Source organism: Podarcis raffonei, chromosome 11 (genome assembly GCF_027172205.1).
Source record: "Podarcis raffonei isolate rPodRaf1 chromosome 11, rPodRaf1.pri, whole genome shotgun sequence".
Taxonomy (NCBI): Eukaryota; Metazoa; Chordata; class Lepidosauria; order Squamata; family Lacertidae; genus Podarcis; species Podarcis raffonei.
Window position 1 is genome coordinate 47,969,351 of NC_070612.1, and position 24,119 is coordinate 47,993,469.

Sequence of the window (24,119 nt, forward strand, 5' to 3'; positions counted from 1 at the left end):
GAGAATTTGTGTTTCTTGTGCATGGTTTCAGTTACACGGAATTGTTTTTTAATTAATCCCTGCCCAGTTTTCATGCCAGATATTGGAGGGGAAAGCAGAGAAAAACCAGACTCAGCGTGTCTCCTTACCTAGGAGGAGCCCAGTCGTGTTTTGTGCAATCAAGCAGTGTTCCAACGTATGTTTTATTCCGCCATGTAACATTTACTACTAGGACACCTGCGGACGAGAGAGAGAAACAAAAATGATCACAGTCAGAACAACATCTTTTTGAATCTTGCTTAAAAATGGGGGAAAGGGTGGGGTGGGGAGAGAGCAGCATTTCTTATTTGATTTGAAAGGCTGCGGTTTACAAGCTTCCTCCTTTTTTTATTTATTTCAGTGACCTCCAATTAAAACCCACAGGAGTGTCTCTGTGTGTGCATGTGCGTGCAAAAGGCTCAGAAAGAGAATAATCAAGATACAGCTGCGAGGAGGAAATGGTTTTTGCTACGTCCCGCTGTAAAAAGGCAACAGTCACCTCTTAATTTTGCTATTATTGCACATAATTGCTTTTGTTTGGCTTTCAGCTTGCATAAATGGCGCGCCAGTAACTAGTGCTTGAAGCAAGAGGTGGCTGGTGAAGAATCTGCTTTGTCTTCAAAAAATACAATGTTGACTTTATTTATTTGAAATAACACACTACAATGTAGCATTAAATAGAGACAAGCTCTAGGTATTATTTAGAAGCTGATACTGGGCGCCCTTCATTCATCTTAACCACAATCTAAACACAATATTCCCCCCCCCCAAAAAAGAACATATGGGGGGTGTTTTTTAAACGTTGTGCCTTTCTAAAGCTTCATATGTTCTTTTTATAGGGAAAAGACACAAACTGAAAATCTGAGGGCTAATAAATCCTCTTCTGCAGTCATTAAGCAGAAAAGGGGGAGGGACTGGGTTTTTCTCCAGCACCGATCACACAAATAAAGACGATTTACAAGAACTGTGATAGTGAGCAATGACACCATTAATTCATTAGACATGGTACAGACGTACACATAACAGTCATTTCTGTTTTCGGAGCATTAAAACCCGTGATCAAAAAAGCCTGAAGCAACGATGCCATTTAGCTGCAAAGAAATTCTTTCTCAATATTTAACACCAATTGCCAAGTCTGAATGAGCTTTTTCACCCCCCTCACAATACACCTTTGTGTCTCCTAGCTCCAATTCCGGCTTTTTTTTAACTGGTGAAATAATAAGCAAATAAATAAATAATGAAACTGCGCCTTGTGTTTCCAGCTTGTCGGCTGACTTTACGTCACCAGTGCGATTTCTAATTTTGCATTCAACCTTTCCCCAGACTCCTACACCAATGTAAAGAAAACATGTAACCTGCAACTTATTTCCTCAGGGCCCTTTTAACAGCAGGAAAGTATTTTGAAATGCTATTAGCTAAAGTACTAGGGAAGAAGGGATTTCCTTTAAGGATTTCCAACAGCGTATCAAGGAGGGGGGAAAAGATGGTTCCCTGCATGGTTTTAGCTTGTTATTGTTAAACGACGGCAGAGTGTACAAATTCTGACTTCAGTCTATTTAAAAAAACAGAAAAAGCCTAACTCCAGATACGTAAGATAAAATCCTTTGCTAAGGTATGACTAACAGCAATTAAAATTAAATGTGTTTCTGTGCTTTGAGGGTTTTTTTTTGTGCTTTCAGCAAATTTCACAGCTGGGAAAACACATTTCATCCCTACCACTCCCCCCCCCCCTTTTTTTAAAGCACCCGATAAAACTATGAGAAAAAAAGTGGTCTGTTTTTCTCATCATTTGCTCTCTAGGGCACCGGGTGGGGTGTCAGAGACCTTTCCAACTGCTTAAAATTCTCCAGCATGTCATCTATATTTACAGCACTGGAATATATTTGTATTGCCAGAAGGTTAGCGCTTTTTCAGCTTCAGATGCAATAGGCTGAATCACTTTGTTCCCAAAGTCTCTGATGTAGCACAAATGTATAATTAAAATTGCTTGAAAGGGAAACATGAAAGAAACAACAAGCCCTCCATTCTTGGAGTAATAAAATTAAAAACAGGAAAAGTCTGCACAGACACTTAACATTTGTCTGCAGTGAAAGGCTTTTGTTATTGCCTTCCCCTAAGGGCTTCATATTTCCAGCAAACGCCGGCTCTGGATTGGCCGGCCCGCACTGGGAACGCTGCCGCCTGATTGGCTGGGCTGAGCACTGCAGCACAGGCCACAAAAAAGCGAGATTCAAAGGGAAATAGTGATGTAACACGAGAGTCCTTGCAAGGAGCAGCAGGGCGAGGGGGATGGGAAGGGAAGGGAGAGAGAGAGAGAGCCAGGGATAAGCTGAGCGGCTTTGATTCCTGCTTCTGTACTCATGCTCTGGTTTGTTTGCTCTAACTAGGCTTGTCAACATGATGAAAGGTTGCTGCCTGCTAAACTGCTCTGCATCCATATACACAAGCAAATGAAGAGAGCATGCAAGCTGCTCTTCAGATCACACAAGGAGAAAGCCAAAAATAAGGGCACTTGCAAAATGGAGCAAGGAGGCATTAAGCTGGGCGCTGATGTAAACAAAACCTGCTCCTTATCCCTTATGGGGTATCCAAGAGCCCGTATAGAGTCCTTAAGTGGGTTCCCCATCAGTAGGAGAAAATAACAGAGGCCAACCAGAGAATATTGAGAAGCAAAGCAGCTAGGAGACCTGATTTTTATTCAACTGTTGCAACAGGGTCCTCACTCACCACACGAAGGAGGGAGGAGGAATCCAGAACCACGGTGTGCAAGCCCTTATATAGACTTTGGAAATTGCCCACCCTGTAGCTCAAGTTAAAGGTAAAGGGACCTCTGACCATTAGGTCCAGTCGTGGCCAACTCTGGGGTTGCGGCGCTCATCTCGCTTTATTGGCCGAGGGAGCCGATGTACAGCTTCCAGGTCATGTGGCCAGCATGACTAAGCCACTTCTGGTGAACCAGAGCAATGCATGGAAACGCCGTTTACCTTCCCGCTGGAGCGGTACCTATTTATCTACTTGCACATTGACGTGCTTTCGAACTGATAGGTTGGCAGGAGCAGAGACCGAGCAACGGGAGCTCACCCCGTCGCGGGGATTTGAACCGCCGACCTTCTGATCGGCAAGTCCTAGGCTCTGTGGTTTGACCCACAGCGCCACCCGCGTCCCTGTAGCTCAAGACCACCCCCTCAAAACATACATACATCACAGGAGGCTGTCTACAGCAGAAATCCTGTCTGCCAGGACACCTGACAATGGCCAGTGATTGCTTACTTGGGCAGCCCAGCCATTCTTTTGTGATGGTAAACACTTTAATTCTTGAATCCAGGTCACAGGCTCACCCTATTCATACACAAAGGCACCCTAAAGACAGGTAAGCAAAAGATAAATGGAGAGACTTTCCTATTTCCTTCCTCCTTGCAGAGAAACATTTGAAGTCCATTTGGGAGAGTCAAAATGGTTTCAGGATTGCTCTCCTGTCCTATTTCAGACACGTGGTTTACACACTTATGTATGTGTTTGCCTTGTAAATTTATGAACATTTAATTTGTATATTTGGGACCTTAAATTCTTATAAGAGTGCAAAGCAGGGAACAGCCTGGTCAACGGCGGTTAAACAAAAGCCAAGTCTGAAATCAGCAAGTTATTCAAATCTTTGGCAGCTATTTCTGGACGCGGTTAGCAAAGGCCGGGTAATTTTACACCCTGAACATGTGCAGCTTCACCAAGGAAACAGATATTATGCTGAGCATATTGGTTAATGAACGGCTTTGTGGATGTGGAACACCACCCAACATGGAGACGGGTCAAGGAACGATCTAGCCCTCTATTGCAAACGTGATATGGCAGCAGCTCTCTGCAGTCCCTCAAGGCTTATTTAGTGCCCTTAACTGAGTAAGTCGAGGCTCAATGCTCAGACCTGCACTCTGGCAAGGAGCCTTTGCTCAGAAGTGGAGAATGGGCAGCACGGTTGATGCCAGGAACCACAGCTGTGGGGTGTAACTCCATGTAGTTAGTGTGAAATGTTTCAGGGTGGTTTTATGCATGCTAGGGGAATCTTCCATTCCCCGGGACTGAAAGATGGTATTTAACTCTGAGTAGGCTTGCTAAGAAGGGACGCGGGTGGCACTGTGGGTTAAACCACAGAGCCTAGGACTTGCTGATCAGAAGGTCAGCGGTTTGAATCCCCGCGACGGGGTGAGTGCCCATTGTTCAGTCCCAGCTCCTGCCCACCTAGCAGTTTGAAAGCACGTCAAAGTGCAAGTAGATAAATAGGTACCACTCCAGCGGGAAGGTAAACGGTGTTTCCGTGCGCTGCTCTGGTTTGCCAGAAGCGGCTTAGTCATGCTGGCCACATGACCCGGAAGCTGTACGCCGGCTCCCTCGGCCAATAAAGCGAGATGAGCGCCGCAACCTCAGAGTCGGCCACGACTGGGCCTAATGGTCAAGGGTCCCTTTACCTTTACCTATATATCTTATACAAGATGTATAAGTCTGAATCAGGTAAGTGCTGGAGATGCAAAGAGGTGGAGGGAATGTTCTTTCACATGTGGTAGACTTGTAAAAGGGTAAAAGATTACTGGGAAATGATCCATAAATAATTGGGGGGAGGGAATGTTTAAAAGTACTCCCCCTCCCCCCAAAAACAGAGTCCTTTCTGTTGGGGATAATTAAGACTGAAATTCCCAGGCGTCAGAAAAGGTTATTTATGTATGCTACTACTGTGGCCCGTGTTTTGTTAGCCCCAAAATGGAAAATGAGCGAGGTCCCAACCAAAGAAGAATGGCAACTTAAGTTGACAGAATATGCACAACTCGAGGACTTAACTTATAGAATAAGAGAACAAGAAGAACATATGTTTAAAGAAGACTGGAAAATGTTTATTGGCTATATGGGGGGAAATTAGGTACAGCTGAAAACGCTGGCAGCATTAAGATAAATTCAACAGTGTAAAAAAGTTTTGATGGATGCAATAATGGAATACTGAATGGTATAGTGTTTGCAAAATATGCAGGGATTTATTATATGTAAAATGAACCATGGAAAGAGAAGATGGGAAGTCATTGATATCTTAAGGATGTAAAATGAGTATTCTAAATTGTAAAACAGAAAATTTAATAAAAATTATACAAAGAAAGAAAGAAGAAGATCCCCCTCCATGTCTGCTCTCAAAGCAGAGTTGCTTCTATATAGTATTTACATGTTGGAAACATTCTCAAGGCCAGTTTACACAATCCAGAAATGTAATATGTCTGGTGGAAAATAGGACATGTGGCTTTCATGTACAAGGCAATATGTGACATAAACACTAAGTGCATAGTCCACAATACTTCATCTTAAAAAAAGAAAAAAGTAGGAGGAAATCACACAAACAGGAGCTATGGATGCATGACCATACCCACCTCCACACAATATATTTAAAGAACATTGCTTTCCCCCAAAGAATCCTGGAAAGAATAGTTTATACCTCAGAAAGCTACAATGCCCAGAAACTTCAACATACAGTGGTACCTCCGTTTACGAACTTAATCTGTTCCAGAAGTCCGTTCTTAAACCGAAAGCGTTCTTAAACTGAGGCGCGTTTTCCCTAATGAGGCCTCCCGTCACCGGTGCCCTTCTACCATTCGGATTCTGTTCTTAGACTGAGAGAAACCAAGACACTATTCCGGTTTTGCGGAGTTTGTAAACCAAATTGTTCTTAAACCGGACTGTTCTTAAACTGAGGTACCACTGTACTAGAGTTATCAGGAGTCTGTGGGGGGAGTTGTGTGTGCTTTAAATGAGCTAAATGTGCTTTAAATGTATGTTGTGGATGTGACTTATATGTGTTTAATGTCCGTGGCAAACATTACCTAGTATGAGTGGTGAGGGTTTTTATGACCACTAGTCCACTACAGGTATTGTATATCATCTCCAGATGATCAACTGTCCGACTATGCACAATTCCCCAGCACAAGCCTCAAAGTCCACCACCGCCACCTTTTGCCTTGTAAGCACTGAAGCTAGACTTCATTATAGGGCTTGGTATGGTTGTCTTGATGGATATTTGGATTTTTTTCCAAAAAGCTTAGTGTATCCCCAAAAGTTAAATTGTTCCCCACTAATCACAAGGAGAAGCATTTTGAAGTGAATGTAAATAAGCACATTACTACAAAGCAGGAATAACAACAACATTTAGTAGGAGACATTAATAACAGAAGTGCTGGTGTAAACAGACCCTATGCTTTTCTGTTGTTTGCTGCTACAATGGACGGTGTCACTTAAAGTAGTTAAATATATCTAAATACTCTTCAGGAATGGGGAAAGTAGTTTCATATTTGAGAGAAAAATTTCAATCAACACCAGATTTTGATCTTCAAAGTTCACTTCCACTTGTTTTTGGTGCTTTAAAGGCACGGGGAGCAATTATTTTTCAAGTACCATTTCCCCCCCCTTTATGATTGAATAAAAAAACCCTATCCAGGTTTTATTTCAGGAAAATTGCATCTGTAAGAGACACATTCGTTCTTTCATTACATAAAAAAACCAAAAAACTAAAATCATACAAGTACTCGATAGGGGGAACAAAGACAAAGATGATGGATATTTTCCTTCTGCTTTAGAAGAAAACTGGAGGAGGATTGATTCATTGCCTTATCCACATCTGCTTTCCCCTCTTCAGTCATAGGAATGTTTTCTGAGAGCAAGCAATGAAGTCAGAGTGTTTAATTCAGCAAACCCACCACAGAAATGGGTCAAGCGAATAAACGGCTTCACCAGGAAGCATGCAACTGGAAAGACAACAGCGGTAGATGGAAATGGATATAATGAAAACACAGTCTTGGTTCCCTTCTGCCTTATACGCTCTATGGCTTAAGAAATTTTGTGGTCTTGTTTACTGATAGCTTAACATGGGAGTAAAGAACTTCCCTGCCACCGTTATCAAAATCAGACCCTGGAAACAGAAGAAGACTGTGTGGAGATTGATGAAAAGATGGCACCCCCACCCCCTTTATAATAAAACAAACACGAGAGATGGATGCTGTAGTTCTTGAGAAAGGAAGCACTTGTCCCTCAAAGCTAAAGCTCTCAAAGACTGGTGGCGTTGACATTTCCTTCCTCATTTTAAGGAGTTGCAAGAGTTTATGAGGCTCAGAGGATAGATGCATGTCCTTGACATCAATCTTCCTTTCTCGCAGCTGGTTTTCAGCCCTGTGCCATGACTGAAAAGCCCTCAAATTCCGCCACGCTCCAGAAACAGAAATTGGGAGGTGGCAACATGCATGTGAACTCTGCTCTCAATGACTCCCAATGAACTCTATGGGACAAAGTAAATGGATTACAATCTGGGGGCACAGTCTTAGCCCAGATATTGGGTTGTTGAGCTCCTACACCCCAGTCTCCCAAAGGGCACCCACTTGCTTTCTCTCGCACAATGTGAATAACTAGTCCTAAGTGGGATATAAAGCACAGCACTTGGGAGACAATTCTCCAGTGGGAGCCTTACTATCATACCTCCTGACACTGGGCAGCCCAAACATCTACAGATCAGTGTTAGAAAGTCAGATATATAGGTAAAGGTAAAGGGACCCCTGACCATTAGGTCCAGTCATGGCCAACTCTGGGGTTGCGGCGCTCATCTCGCTTTATGGGCCAAGGGAGCCGGTGTACAGCTTCCGGGTCATGTGGCCAGCATGACTAAGCCGCTTCTGGCGAACCAGAGCAGCGCATGGAAACGCCGTTTACCTCCCCGCCGGAGCGGTACCTATTTATCTACTTGCACTTTGATGTGCTTTCGAACTGCTAGGTTGGCAGGAGCTGGGACCAAGCAACGGGAGCTCACCCCGTCATGGTGATTCGAACCGCCGACCTTCTGATCGGTAAGCCCTAGGCTCTGTGGTTTAACCCACAGCGCCACCCGCGTCCCCCACAGATATATAAGCCAGGCGCTAAATGGCACCTTAAACCTGGGTTGCAGTCGCCACAACAGAATGTCTATTCGCCAGGGAGTTGGAATAGACCAGGCATGTCCAACTCCCAAGAGACTACAATCTGCTCCCACATGAAAAAAGCTGACAGTGATCTACCCAACGGATTGGAGCTTTTTTGGGGGAAGATTGATTGAGGCTTTTTTGGGGGGGGCAGTCGACCACAGACGCCCAACGATTGACCAGTAGACGTGTTGGATATGCCTGGAATAGGCTGAAAGACTGGCTACTTCTTGAGAACACAGACATTTTGGACTTAGAAGGGTTCAATAATAGATTTGGTTGGCATGCATATATATGGTATGACAAGGTAAAAATTCATAAAAGCTTCAAAAACCATATTGTTAGGAAAGCATTATACAATGTTTGGATTCGTTATAAAGATCTGTTGGAAAATAAAACCCCTAGGTGGTTGTCACCAATGGAGGCCAAGGAAGTTAAAAAACTTAATATGGAATCTAAATGGCCAAAATATTGGGAAATTGTAGAACAATAAGGTGGAAATGTGAAATTACAGAGTTATGAGAAATTGAAGTTTAAAGTAAGAGACTGGCTTCATTATTACCAGATAAATGAAGTTTTCAAACAGGACAGGAAAATCGGCTTCCAGGTGGAGAAGTCAAAGTTAGAAACAGAATTGTTAGAACCCAATACTAAGAATTTGTCTAGAATGTACAATTTGCTGCTGAAATGGAATACACAGGATGAAACGGTTAAATCAGCTATGATTAAATGGGCACAGGACATTGGTCATCACATTATGTTTGCTGACTGGGAACAGTTATGGACCACCGGTATAAAATTTACGGCATGTAATGCCTTAAGAGAGAATATTATGAAAATGATTTATAGGTGGTACATGACCCCAGTCAAGCTTGCAAAAATTTATCATTTGCCCAATAACAAATGCTGGAAATGTAATGAAACTGAAGGTACTTTCTATCACCTTTGGTGGACGTGCCCAAGGATTAAGGCCTTCTGGGAAATGATATATAATGAAATTAAGAAGGTGCTTAAGTGTACCTTTCACAAAAAACCAGAGGCTTTCCTCCTGGGCATAGTAGGCCAATTGGTGTCAAAGAAAGACAGGACGTTCTTTATGTATGCTACAACAGCAGCAAGAGTTCTACTAGCAAAGTATTAGAAGATACAAGAACTACCCACGCTGGAAGAGTGGCAGACGAAGGTGATTGAATATATGGGACTAGCAGAGATGACGAGCAGAATCCGTGACCAAGGGAAAGAGACGGTGGAGGAAGACTGGAAGAAATTTAAATTTTATCTTAAAAACTCTTGCAAAATTACTGAGTGTTAAAATGTCATGGGTAAAGCATAGCAGATTTGCAGCGATAAATGATCAGACAAGAGGAAAGAAAAGGGTTAAAGAAAGGAATTTATAAGTAATTTAGACCAGGGGTTGCTGAAAAAAGTTTAAAACAGGGATGCAGAAAAGGGAGGCATGGGGAAGTCGTTGAAATTGGGTATACGAAAAAAAATATATGAAACTATACATGTTTATATGTTTGTTTGTCAGTGTTTGTTGTTTGTATTGTCTTATATTATATGTTGAAAAACCAATAAAAATTTTATATATAAAAAAAAATGGACATGCCTGGAATAGAAAATCTTCGGGGTTCCTTCCAATGCTACAATTCCATGATCTTAACTATATTGCTTGACTGTAGCTTCTTCTGTGGGCACCTTTTTTTATTTACGTCAAAACCTTTTCATAACATATAAAAAACTGCATGGGCAGGAGTTGGCTACCAAGCAGCTGTGATGATGTCACTGGCACTACCAAATAGGTGATCATGACAGCCAGATAGCAAGGAAACCCAGCCAGATGGGTGGGGTATAAATAATAAGAATAAGAATAAGAATAAGAATAAGAATAAGAATAATAATTACTACAGAAGAGGATTGAAAGTGCTAGCAGAGGGGGAGGTGGTTTAAGATCTGAACTCAATGTATATCCCAGATGCTCCTAATTATACAAGCACATTTGTAAAATAAAAAATATGTTCAACACAGCATATGGATAACCTATTGCCACGGGCTTGTTCCCCATACTATATAAAGGGATTAGCTGTACTTGTGAAAAGCTTCACTCCCAATCACCCGTGGCATAAATGTGATGGGGATGTGAAGTATAACCCCATTATCATGAGAGCATGACTCCGCTTGGGAAAAACTGCTTCACTTATCTGAGACAAAGCCTTTACATTTTAATTCTTATTCTCCATTTATCACATGTATATTCTACCTTAATTCCCAGGGTCTCATATATGATCCTTTCCCTGCATTTTATCACCACAACAACCCTTCCAGGTAGGGTTACTGACCCAAGATCACCCAGTAAACTTCATGTCTGAGTACGAATGTGAGCTATGATCTGCCCATCCTACTTCACCGCTCCTAATGACCAAACTTCACTGTAGTATAAAATAGTAATAATAATAATAATAATAAAACATGCATATCTGATGAAAGTATTCACACAGAAATTAGACTTAAAATTACAGTGGGTCTTCTTATAGGAATTAGCTCTCACAATTTTTGCATGCCATTCTCACTGTTTCGTGGTATTTCAAAGTAACTGTTTATTAGTTGTAACATTTTATTCCCTTACGATCCATGGGAGAAGACTCCAATACAACGTCAGAAGCCCTATTTTCCAAGGCCATTGCACTGCGGCTGATTTTAGGTAACTAGAATATTGATGGTAAAAAAAGAAGAGAAACACGTGGGGGGGGGGAGAAGAAAATGCCCCAGAGGTGCACTTAGAATGCACTAGAAACTGGGATTTTAGGGTTGCAGATACAGCCTGATGGAATACGTTTCCAGCTGAAATCAGACAAGCGCCTAGCATTTTGATATTTAAGCGGCTCTTGAATACATTTTTGATTAAGAAGGCTTTACCTTTAGCATGACCCAGCCATTTCATACAATTAAAAAATTATAACTGTAGAACTGTTTTTATTACTTTAAGTTTACTCAGCTTCCAATCTTTCGCACTTGGTAACTTTATAAATATGAAAAAAGAAGACTTAAAATCTTCCCCACCTCCTGCCTTGAGGCAGCAGGGCTCAGAAAATGGTGTTGGTAGCTGCACTATGTAATCTCTATCTTCCCCACCCCAACCAATACAATCATTCTGTAAATTAATGTAAACTGAATTACTGTACTCTATATCATCCCTCATTTAAGGACTGGACTGTCAGCCTATCAGATGTGTATTTAGCAAATGCTAGTAATGGAAATATCTGCAAATACCATATGCTATATGTAAGGGAGGAGGAGGGGTGTACAGTATATTTATTATTATTTTAAGGAGATCTACTGCTATGCTATACGTTTGAAAGAATCTCCCTTTGAGCACATCCTGTAATCAAACCATCTGGAACAGAACTGTGATTAGTCACCCTGAATTTTATCTTCAGCGAATAATGTATGGCAGGGGAGCCAAAGAGATAGGGCTGCATTAGTGACAAGCAGTGTAATGGCACACTTTATGCCCTGGTGCACTCTTGCTACAACCGTAAGCCTTTGAGACGTGCCGCTGTGGTGTTAATCCTGAAAAACACAGTGAGTTTAAAGATTAAAAGGGCTGAAGGACAAAAATAGCTGGTAGGTAGTGGTGCGTCGCTGACCGTTTCAGCAAAGTTGGCGGGGGTTTGTTTTTGCTAATTGCTCATTCTAAGACTCCTGATCCTATTTCCACACAATTTATACACCGAGGCTTTAAAAATTACGTTTATCTCTTGACAGATGTCCTAGACAAACTGCTTGCCTCGTGCAAAATAATAAGCCCTATAACCTGCGTGATTTGGTACAGATTAATCATAATAGAAAAACGCTTTCCGAGCCAAGTATAATATGGAGCAAACCCACGCACAACGAGAATCTGTAGGACATGATGCAGTTACTAATCCGCTGAGAGGAAAAAGTAGCATTTGCACACAAAAAAAGATTTATTTCCTGAAGCCATTGTGTCTAGCCATCAAGGAGACAGTCTTTTTATCCTTTCTTCTTTTTTTAAAAAAAGAAAATATATACGTTAAAAAAATCTGAAGATTTCTTCCAAAGAAAGCTGAAGGAGGAATGAACACCATAACTGAAAAGGGTCTGTTTCCCCATGGGCTGTTGTGCTTTAATACTCAAAAGAGCACATGGCCACTTCCATCACTGTCACATCCCTTGCAGCCTTTGTTCTGAAGCCTGATGAGTTGTATTGATTTGGGAAAATCATTGAGCTTCTTGGAAAACTAGACTCTAGCTTATTCACCACCATTTATTTCTCTCTCAGGAAGACAGCTGGTCAATATTCAGCTGGCTGGGCTACTAAAATAAGCTCTCGCCTCCCCCACCCCCAGTCTTTTCTATTTGCATCTCTAGCAGCCCTTTGCTTTCTAAGCTGTGTTACATCACGCTAAGAAACTTGGATACAAAGGGTGGCATAAATCAGAAATGTCTGGGAAAAATCCCCCATCTAATGCTGGAATTGGGATATTGTTTAAGAAAAGGGACAAGAACAAAGCACCAGGGAAATGCATAAACTGTTTATTAAAAGGCTATTTTATTTTTGGTTTGAATTCAGTTTCTAAAATTCTCAAGACGCAGTCTGTAAGGTCCAAACGGATATAAATAACAGAAGGTTGGCTCCGAAATTATAGAACAGACCCATTCAAATCAAATTAAGCAAGTTATGACTAATATGTCCCATTGATTTCAGTGAGCCTATACTATGTATTCCTAAGTCTGGATCCAAACCATTGTTTGCAAGAAGAACCAGATTTACCCAATAAACCGATCAACAGGCTTAGTATAAACTAATCCCAAATAATCCTGAACAAAATGCATCAACAAAGTTATTTGACTTCATTGGTGCCACAGGAAAATAGACATTTGAGCCAATTCAGGGATCAGTACTGAGGCTCTACTTGTCAACAGAAATGTGTGCTTGCATTGTCACTCAAACACATCTTGACTAAATTACAAAGTATGACACGATCTTGTGAAACTCGAGCACTTTAAAGTAAAGTCTCATTGGTGACAGCAGAAAGGTTTAGTTTTCTTGTGCAGTAGGAAAGCTTGCTTAACTTTCCTCCTGAAAACAATAAGTACGGTCACTTACCAGAATACGTATTCTCCCAGTGGCCATTTCCAGAGTTTTACCAGAACGATTTGCCCTTTCTGAGCTTGCTCATATGAGTGCTAAGCCCCTTTCCAGTCAGTTACTTTTGTGCAGTTGGCAGTGTGTCAAAGACACCGTTTCCACAAGTGAGTCACTAAACAGCGGAAAAACTTGGGAGGCTGGTGCCAAAGAACAACTCTTCCTAACACCGCTTTCAAAGGAGCTTCAATATTTACAGCAGGGATGGGAAAACTTCAGCCTTCCAGACATTGCTACAACTACATCTACAACTCCCATCATCCCCAGCAAGCAACATCTGGAAAGCCAAAGATTTCTCACCTCTGGTTTAGAGCACAGTAACTGAAAAACATAGAAGGTTTGGGACCAAGTCAACCTTCTCTGCAGAGCTTAGCAAAGGGTAGAGTAAATAATCAATTTCCCCTTCAAACAATGAACTCAATATCCAATGAGGTGATACATGATACTACTGTGTATGAATTTTGCAAGGTTGTGAAGTAAAGACTCAGATCCACCTGTTCTGAACACAGTAAATTGAATCTGGGGCCCTTAGTAGTGCTAAATTCAATCTGGGACTGAAAGTACAGTGGTACCTCTGGTTACGTACTTAATTCATTCCAGAGGTCCATTCTTAACCTGAAACTGTTCTTAACCTGAAGCACCATTTTAGCTAATGGGGCCTCCTGCTGCCGCTGCACGATTTCTGTACTCATCCTGAAGCAAAGTTCTTAACCTGAAGCACTATTTCTGGGTTAGCGGAGTCTGTAACCTGAAGCATATGTAACCCAAGGTACCACTGTACATTATTAGAAATTGAGGCTAGAGATTGAGACAGGCAGCCCAACACTACTGAACTTTTCTTTTTTCTCTTTTGGTTCATCAGAGCCTGTGGAATCAGAAGGTTAGGAAAACTGTCCGTCTTGTCACAAAATTTTGATTAGCCAATAGAAAATGTTAGCTGCCTGCTTCAGGAAGCATGCTTAAGTCCGACACTGAACTTTAGTGAAATGAAGACATACCAGAGTCAGAAGCTATGGGATGTGTGAAGACTGTGGCAGAAGATCGTGAAACCTTAGAAGACTTAGCCAATCCACACATAGAAGTCACGGCGGAAAAAGCTAATGTTATGCATTGTTTCCAGAGGGTGGCAAAAAGTCAAGATGAATATATCCAAGCCTGTCTAGTACATTTTTCACTATGAACACAGCACTCTATGTTGTTCTCTGACTGTCAATGCCAGATCCACTGTACTTTTTGAGTGTTGCCATAAGCACACCAGCAGGAAAGAGAGGGGGAACTATTTTGTAGCAGCAAAATACAACGGCGTCGTCGCACAAAGAAAAATAAAAATGGAAGAAAACTCCTTAGCTAACCCAGAACTGGGGGGGGGGGGGGACTAGCAGGAGGAAAACTCTTGGGGAAGGTCCTGGGAAATAACAAACAGCTTTTTTCTACCTGAAAAGACTAACAAATTTATGACAGGGTTCTTCTACGTTCTGCTGCAACAGACTAACATGGCTTCTGGTGAGAAAATTGTCACCAGGGAGGCTGATTTTGCAGAGGTCAGAAGAGAGCTCAGAGCTAAGTCAATACCCTTGTCCTTGGAGGAGGAGACAGGAATGTCAACCTGCTCACTGGAGCCACTCTGGGAGCTGCACAGCAAACCAGCAGAAAGAAGTGATCAAACTTTGCCTGGATTTTGTGCCATGTTTTAAGCCCAGGGGAGCTGATTTTAATTACGGTATTTCTCTATTTACGGATCAAAACTTTCCCGTGCTGCCCTTCATGCCTTTTGGATTCCAGGGTGCTGCAAACAACAACATATTATAAAATAGATATTCACAATAAAAACAACAACAACCAAGAACATTAAAACCCTTAAAGGCAGGTCAGGATTGCAGCAGGTTAAAATGTCAGTGCTTGTTTATTTACTGTTACATTTGTATCATGCCTTTCTTCCCAAAGGAGCCCAGGGCAGCAAACATCAAAATGTTAATATGATACAATTTAGAGCAAAATAAAAACTTACTTAAAATGCTTTTTTAAAACAACAACAACAAAACCAACATGTAGAACATCTAAATGCTTTAGAAAGCAATAATAATGCCCGGGGAAATAAAAATGCTTTTTCCTGGTGCCCAAAAGGTTGCAATGTCTGTCTGGGAAGGGGGTTCCATATTTGGGGCACCATTCTTGAAAGGTTCTCCCTTCTTGTACAGTCATACCTCGGGTTGCAAATTTAATCCGTGTGGGAGGCATGTTCGCAACCCGCAGCGCCGCTTCTGCGCATGCGTGTGACATCATCTTGAGCTTCTGCGCATGCATCGAAACCCGGAAGTAACCCATTCTGGTACTTCCGGGTTCGGCATGGTCCGCAACCCGAAAACGCGCAACCCGCAGCGTTCTTAACCTGAGGTATGACTGTAGTTGAATAGCACACCACTGATAAACATGGTATGTAGCAAAGAGCTTCAGGAGATTTTTTTAATTAACCTTTTAAAAATGGATTGCATACAAAGGAGCACCCAGATTAGGCATGTTCAACCTCTAATGCAGAGGCTGCAAACATGGCACCCTCGGGTTCACATGTGCCTACACAGCCCTTCCTTGGCACCCAAGGGATCCCCCCTCCCTGCTTTAACTGAAAAGAGGCTTAAATTAAGCATTCTAATACAGCCGCCCCCAAAAGTGCCACACTAAAGTACTAAGTTGCTTCACTGTGTAGGCTAGCCTTTATTGACTGCGTTACGAAAAAATGCTTAACATTTGCATAGCACGTTCCAAGTGCTCAGAAGCACATCACACAATTATTTCAGCAATCCTTTCAACAAGCTGCGCTAAGTTGCATAAATATTATTACTCTGGTATTGCATATGGGGGGCTGAGGCAGAGCGACAGCGTCATGCACAAAGGCCACCAAGCGAATTCTTGACAAAGGTGAGGTTTGACTGAATCGATTTTCCAACTCATGCTCCACACACGAGGTCTCAGGTTGAGCTTTCTGAGGTTTCCCTTTCCAGGGTTTTTCTTCAAGCAAGTGTTCAGGCCTTAATTAAAGAGCACGGGTGGGGTGGGGAGCACTTATTCAATTACTGCTACTACAGTTTAGCATCCACTTTGTGAGGAGAAAGATTTGCTAGGAGCTCATATTATAAACGGAGATTGGCAGCGTGCAACAACCATGGCTTTTTGTCGTCGTCTCCCACCGCATTTTAATAATTCCTCTTTCTAAAAGGAGAGAAGCAAAAGCGCTTTACTAATCGTTTAGAAAATTACAGATCAAAGCGTTAGTTAAATAACACTGGAAACACCCTAATAACAGTCTGTTCTTAAGACCAAAATGGACTATCTTGCCTTTCAACTGAAGCAGAAACCACCCAAATTCAGAAAGGCATTTTGACACTGGACAAAAAAACCCCTTATACTGATTTATTTATTTATTTAAAGTAAGCATGTTTGAGTACTCTGCTTTCATGTCACTTTGTTTGAAGGGTGCTACTTGGTTCAGTGGTTTACATCATAGTCCCCCCCACCACTTTCCCACAGTAGAATTATTGCCTTCTATACAAGAAAGCAGGGACGAGGGTGGCGCTGTGGGTTAAACCACAGAGCCTAGGGCTTGTCGATCAGAAGGTCGGCGGTTCGAATCCCCGCGATGGGGTGAGCTCCCGTTGCTCGGTCCCTGCTCCTGCCCACCTAGCAGTTCAAAAGCACGTCAAAGTGCAAGTAGATAAATAGGTACCGCTCCGGCGGGAAGGTAAACGGCATTTCTGTGCACTACTCTGGTTTGCCAGAAGCGGCTTCGTCATGCTGGCCACATGACCCAGAAGCTGTATGCCGGCTCCCTCGGCCAGTAAAGCAAGATGAGCGCTGCAACCCCAAAGTCGTCTGCGACTGGACCTAACGGTCAGGGGTCCCTTTACCTTTTATACAAGAAAGCAGAGGGATTCCATATTCTCCTCTGGAAAGAAATACGTATATCAGCCCCATGTATCTTCCACATTATTTGATGCTTAAGCACGCAGAACAACAACAAAAGGAGAAACAACAGGCAAGATGGATTTCAGTATTTTAAAATTGCAAATGGTCTAAGATAAAAAGAAACAAAAATGCTGACGCCATTCTTCCTGGTTCTTTCAGGTGCTCAGCTGTTGAAGTACGGGTGCCTTCATGAATAAAAGGAAAAAACTGGCTATGAATTTAGCTTTCCAAAGAGGGAAGAACAAGGAGGAAAAGGGATTTATCACGGAAAACACCAAAATTGGACTTGATTCCGAACGGGAACGAATCAAAAAGCTGCAATCATCAGATAACAGTAAAATTTCAGGCCTACACCAATACTATGGCCTACAGCAATACTATGTGTGATGAACAGTAATAGCCTCCCTTCTGGTAATTTGCCAATAGAGGAGAGGCTCATACTGCATATAGCCTTGCAGACTGCATCCTGGCTAGGCAAACTAAGGCCCGGCGGCCGGATCAGGCCCAATCGCCTTCTAAATCCAGCCTGTAGACGGTCCAGGAATCAGCGTGTTTTTACATGTGTAGAATGTATGCTTTTATTTAAAATGCATCTCTGTGTTATTTGTGGGGCATAGGAATTTGTTCGTGTGTGTGTGTGTGTGTGTGTGTGTGTGTGTGTGTATATATGTATGTATGTATGTGTATATATATATATATATATATATATATATATATATATATATATAATAGAGTCCGCCCCCTCCCCACAAGGTCTGAGGGACAGTGGACCAGCCCCCTGCTGAAAAAGTTTGCTGACCCCTGAGCTACATAGAACAGCAAAATTGTTCTCTGCACATTGCTGCAGCTGCTCTAAAGAGCACTATCCATAGTGCTCTATTCAGCATGAGCCTCACATAGCACTGTGGTTTACCTTTTTTACACTAGCAATTGTTGCCAAAACGGAGGTGAACGTTTTCACTCTGTCCATGCATGCCCCAAAGGTTTTCTGAAATGTAGGAGAGGTCTTGTAGCTGGAGCTCAAATGTCTGGCAAAATGAGTCCTTCTGTGTTTAGTGTCCCAATTAATTTCTAAACTTTCAGATGTGATGGTTTTACATCGCCCGGCTGCCCCCAGTGCTCAGCTTCCAATCAAAGCTGTCCATTTGGTTGGATATACCAGCACACTAATTTCAAAGTTTCTGAAAGCAGCACAGGGACATTTTCATTTCCTGCTTTTTTCCATGAGGAAACAGCGAAACGGCATCAGGTGATATGCTTAGACTCATCAGGTCGTACATTCAAACCTATGTTTAAGATAATTAGGGGCCTGAACTAACTTCCTTTAGGGAGGGAGGTAGTTATTAGGACATGGCTAGCACAGCAACACATACCTTTTTGTTTTTTTAAAAGTTCATTCCATATAAACAAGCAGCTTAGAAAGTGTTTTGTGTAGACCAGGCATAGGGTAACTCCAGCCCTCCAGATGTTTGGGACTACAATTCCCATCATCCCTAGCTAACAGGACCAGTGGTCAGGGATGATGGGATTTGTAGTCCCAAATATCTGGAGGGCCGGAGTTTGCCTATGCCTGGTGTAGACCAAACCTTCCTCACTGCCTTCTAAAAGGTATTTTAAGCCCGTGCTTCCTCCTGCTCAGTAAAACCAATGGAAGAACTCAGTGGGAAGAGCGTATGTAAACTACAAGTAAATAAACCTCAAAGTGCATTTGGTGATTACTCCCCCACTGCTTTCTATGGGTATAAAAGGCCGCCAGGTGTGAACGATGGCAAATTGTCCAACAACAGATAATGAAACATTTAAGAGGAAGGAGGGGACAGATGCAGAGGAGAAGGAGAGTGGAGAAAGAAAAAATGCTTTGTGTCAGGCTGAGGATATCAAAATGCAGTGAGATCAGACAGACAGATGAGCACAACCTCCCAAAAGCTATTGCTGATCCATGTATCTCGTCGGGACTGAATAGCAGAGCCTCGTATAAATTATGATGTTTTATTTAAAGTCAAAGCATTTTATTTCCTTTTGCGCCAGCTCTGGGGTCTTTTTCATCTCTAGCTACCAGACCCAAGAGAGAACACATTCCTATAGCTCTGTTGGCAGCCAGCTGTGGCCTCTGTAAATCATAAACCCTCTTAACCAGCCGTTCTTTACAAAGGCCAACTGCAGTTACTAGACATGATCACTCCTTTATTATTCCACTCAATGGAATTTAAAACAGCAATTTAAAACAGCAGCTGAAAAATAGTGAAAGTCACTGAACTGCATTTTTCCAATATGCAAGTGTGCATTAAATTTCACGTGCCGTTTAAAGACTGCATTGTCTTCACTTTGTTAGGAATGGGAAAATACCTAAGCCAGATGTACCCATCACAAATGAGGAATTGCATTCAAAATAGGATTGGTTTTTATTTTTTTTAAAAAAGAATCCTTAATAAATGTGTACATCAGCCAATAGATTTCATCTTAATAACCGCCATGGAATCAGCTTTTTCTGCCAATGACTTAAAAGCTACACAAATGAAATGCCTTACTGAGGTAGCTAAAACTGCCAATGTTTAATTCTTACTTTTGGGCTGTCATCAGTTAAACATTCATTGCAGTAACACTCTGTGGAACGCTGCATGTGCACTGAAGATTATGTATTTATATTTTGTTAATCTCTCCCAGTGTTCAGGATTAGAGATTCAGACCACAATACATATTTATCTGTTTTTTTAAATATTGTGTTTATCTTTTATAACAGCTGATAACAAAGCCTCCCTTCAGTTGTGTCTGCAACAGCAAGTGAGCTACTTGCACCTGTCTTGTGGGCTATGTCAGTGACTAAGCCACACGGGTGTGGATGTTTGTGTGGGAAAGAACCACATCACTAATGTCAGCCGTGTGGCAGCAACATTCACAAGTGACCCACAGTATGTGACCCACCTGCTAATCGCAGGGGTCAGCAAACTTTTTCAGCAGGGGGCCGGTCCACTGTCCCTCAGACCTTGTGGGGGGCCGGACTATATTTTGGAAAAAACAAAGAAAGAAAGAACGAATTCCTATGCCCCACAAATAACCCAGAGATGCATTTTAAATAAAAGGACACATTCTACTCATGTAAAAACATGCTGATTCCTGGACCGTCCAGGGTCTGGATTTAGAAGGCGATTGGGCTGGATCCGGCCCCCGGGCCTTAGTTTGCCTACCCATGCGCTAATGCAGCAGCAGCTACATGTGAAGGAGACCCTTATGTGTATTGAGAATCTGCAGTTCTGTTTACTGACAGGCAGGGCATTACATCGCTGAAGAGAGTGTTTCCTTTTGTTCGCTGAATGTACAGTCCTTCTATATCTATATCAACAGCTTTTGTTGGCTTGTTAAGCAACAATACATTCTTCAATGCGGATCCAGAGTATCTGTTAAATAGGTACACCATTCCTTTCTGCTAGATTTTCTGTAGTGTTTCCCCTCCAAAGATGCCTTATTTAAAATGAATGGCTCCTAGGCTAGGGACACTCTCTTTGTAAACAAGCACAAGGAAGGAAAAATAAAAGCATTTTATACCAGAACAAAGGTTAAGACAGCCTTGATTAGTATTTACTGAAAGTAGGTGGCCAGAGAGCAGTTTCCTGTTTACCCTATAAATAAACCTGATCAGGTGTCATCAGCTTACTATACTTACAAGTGATTGCTGATCCATGGCCATTTGATGTACCTTTGTGGACAATTAATTTGCTGATAAAGACTTATCACTGAAACCGTTCATTATCCTGGAAGAACTACTGTTGGCTGCTGTGCTTGGAGCACCCTATTTCTACATTTGGGGCACCCATCACCTCACGTTTACAGGATATTGACTTTGGAAAGGCGTTCTTGCCTCCATCTTAGTGATCTTCAGTAGTGACATCACTCTTTCCATTCCTGTTCGTGGAACATTTAATTGATGTTTATTAGTTTGTGACTCCACACACATATTGTATATCTTCTGTTTATGTATTCTGACACAGTATAGTGTTATAAAAAATATTGCCAGTATATTATTAGCCGATGTGTTGCTCGTTCCAAGAAAGTGAAGCAGGTAAGGTATCTGATAAGTTGCTTTTTCCATGAGAGGGTGATAGAGTGAGAAAATGCCCCAGCAACTCCAGAAAGTAATTTTATATATTTCCTCTTTACCCGACTAAGATTACATAACAGCATTTTTTTCACCCCACCGCCAGTACACTGTGCACTGATTGTTTTGCTTACCGTGTTTATTACCAACAGTCTGTCATTTGCTTTCCTTGACCTGCCACGATCCACAGAGCCACTACATTTGCCTTTCACTTGTATACAATTGTACAACGTCACTGTGACCTCAGAAGACTGGTGCCCAAACTGCTTTAAACGCTAAGGGCAGGCCACTGATACCTCAATTTTCTTTTCTTTGCATCTTTTTTCTTTTCTTTTTGCATCCCAAATAAAGTCGACTACAAATTGCGCCAGCTAAGGCTTTTCCCTAACACAAATTTCTCTTCAAAATATCACTATCAACACAAAGTGCGTCGACTTGTTTCACTCCGGGAGTACATGCACAAATTCATCTGAATTATCGACTGCACTTTAGCCTCATCTGAAGCGCTGGCCCCTTCGTCTGATAAGTGATGACCCCGAGTGGCACATAAAACCCTCTCCAAAGAGGCAGGAACATTATTGCTTTGCGCTGGGGACTGCAGCGTGAAAGCCAATCAATCACGTTTCTTGACAGCTTTTACAGCCTCCTCGCATTAGGCCCGAGTCAGACTCCACAGCACCTATTGTTCACATTCTTCTTTGCTTTGCTCTGATGAATTTAGGGAAAGTCCAGGGATTCATCACACACAATAAAGAAAGCGCATTATAAGCAGCTCTTACAGTCTGCCTCTAATCTATACAACAATGCACCAAAGTCTTTTCTTCTTGAATGTTATAAAGTAGAAGAGACATAGTAATATTTCGCCTCTTGAACAAATTTCTGTACAAATAACTAGCTGGACATCAGGACCGGACTGTTAAATCCTTACCACGATTCATTCGCTTTTAAAATTTTGCTACAATTACTCTGAATGAATTTTCCAAAGCTGCTTACATGAAAAATATGCAATGATGAAGCACAATATAACAAATATAACAACCACACAAAATTATAAATATAATGCAGAATTAAAAATAAGCAAAACCAGTCAGGCTAGCAGACTGTTTACTGGAATACAAACATCTTCGAATGCCATCTAAAAGCAGGAAGAGGGAGATCCTACTGGACTGTCCTGGGAAGCAAATTCTACAATTGTGGTGCCACAACTGAGGCAAACACATCCCTGGTACCCACTAATTGGATCTTAAAGAATGATGGGCCAGAGAACAGGGCTTCTGATACTGAACTTCAGGCTCATAAAGAGAAACACAACACTTAAGAGAACCATTTAGGGCCTTTAAGGGTATTACCTGCACTTTAAATTGAGCTTGGAAACAAATTGGCCACCCAAGCAATGGATGCAGCATGGGTCTAATGCAGACTGACTGCTTCACTCCAATCTGTATTCTGGCGTCTTCGTTTTGTACCAACTGTAGTTCCTGATTCTAATTCTTGTAAAAGACCTATCCCACACCACCAAAGGAACATGCACAAAAACAAGGCTGAGATGCTATCAAATGTGTATCTTCAACAATATGTCGTGACTGTATTCTACTGTCCACAGAATACTTATATTTGACACTGAACTCCCAACATCAAATTTGCCTCAGAAAGGAGCTCAGATTTTCTCTTGGAAAAAACCAAGTCTCTAGCCCATGTCTTAAATTATGTCAACAACGGCTGCTGTAGCTCCAGATACCAAAAGATGTCATAGTGAAGGGTTTGAAAGTTCTTGAAGAGACCTTCTACAATCCTTTAAGTTTATTTTCCTGGCTGCCAATCTCTGCCCTCGAGTTCCATTCCCCCCACTGACAATCACCCTTCCTTACTGGCCTTGTATCACAGAAGTCCTTTCTAAAGCATTCTTTCCTCCACAAAACCCAAATATATTTTCCCATTGCCAGAAGTCCCAAAGTGATTTACAGGGTCAATACCATACAAAATATAAAATGCTCTGTCTATAGAACATATTGAGTCCTAACTATGAGTAAATATTAAGACAGCTAAGAACTTCTGCATTACTCAGTAGTGCTCTAACCAACTGAGATTTGATTGATCTCAGATCCTTGGCAAATTAAAATTTAAGATGGGCACCTAACTGAATTCCAAATCTGGAATATGAAAAAAAGGAAGGGGATTTTATTCCTGTTCTGCAATAAAACCTATTGATCATCTGGTCAGAAATCAGGTGCAGCCATTGCAAAAATCAATTACCCTGAAGTTTGAAGGAAAAATAAGCAAAAAAAGAAAATGAGAAAAGGCTCTTTGGTCTGATGGACTGCTAACTAGTTTTATAACAGGAAGCAGAGGGCTAGAGGAATTGTATTTGTTTTCGGTCAAAGTAGAAGTAAGAATGCAAGAAGCCCCTGTAAAGATTTGTGGACCACTGCTTTTAAATTTTTTATATATAGATGATCTGGAGTCAAGGGCAAACAGTGAGGAAGCCAAGTTTGTAGTGGAAACCGAATTATTCAGTATAAGAAACTTCCGTCCAGCATTGAAAAGGTTCCAGAAGGATCTCTCCAAACTAGGTGAAATGGCACTGACATTATAGATAAGTGCATGGAAGAATACCTAGCTTCAAATACATATAGATAGGATTCTGAATGTAATAAAAAAAGAGATTTTTGGGGTTGTGTTAGCCTGCTCTATGAAAATGCTAATTTAGTGTGTGGCAGTGCATGAAAGTGGAAAATTTTGTGCTAGGGATTATTAGGAAATGGGTGAATATGAATGGACAGAATATTAATGTATTTCTGTAGATCTAGGGTGCGACTACATCTGGAAGGCAGTGCACAGTTCTGACTCTCAAAAAGGATCTCAGAGACAAAGCATAGGGAGCTGGCTCGGTAATAAATAAGCTTGGTCCATT

General features: G+C 41.7%; 1 protein-coding gene across 4 annotated transcripts in view; it reads right to left on the minus strand.

Moving 5' to 3' along the window:
- ZNF608 (zinc finger protein 608) overlaps positions 1–24,119 on the minus strand; it is a 122,851-nt gene that overhangs the window by 12,481 nt on the left and 86,251 nt on the right. For all 4 annotated transcript variants that reach the window (XM_053409189.1, XM_053409188.1, XM_053409190.1 and 1 more), the window contains exon 4: positions 129–216. In XM_053409189.1, the coding sequence (XP_053265164.1) occupies positions 129–216 (88 nt within the window). The remainder of the gene's footprint in view (positions 1–128; positions 217–24,119) is intronic.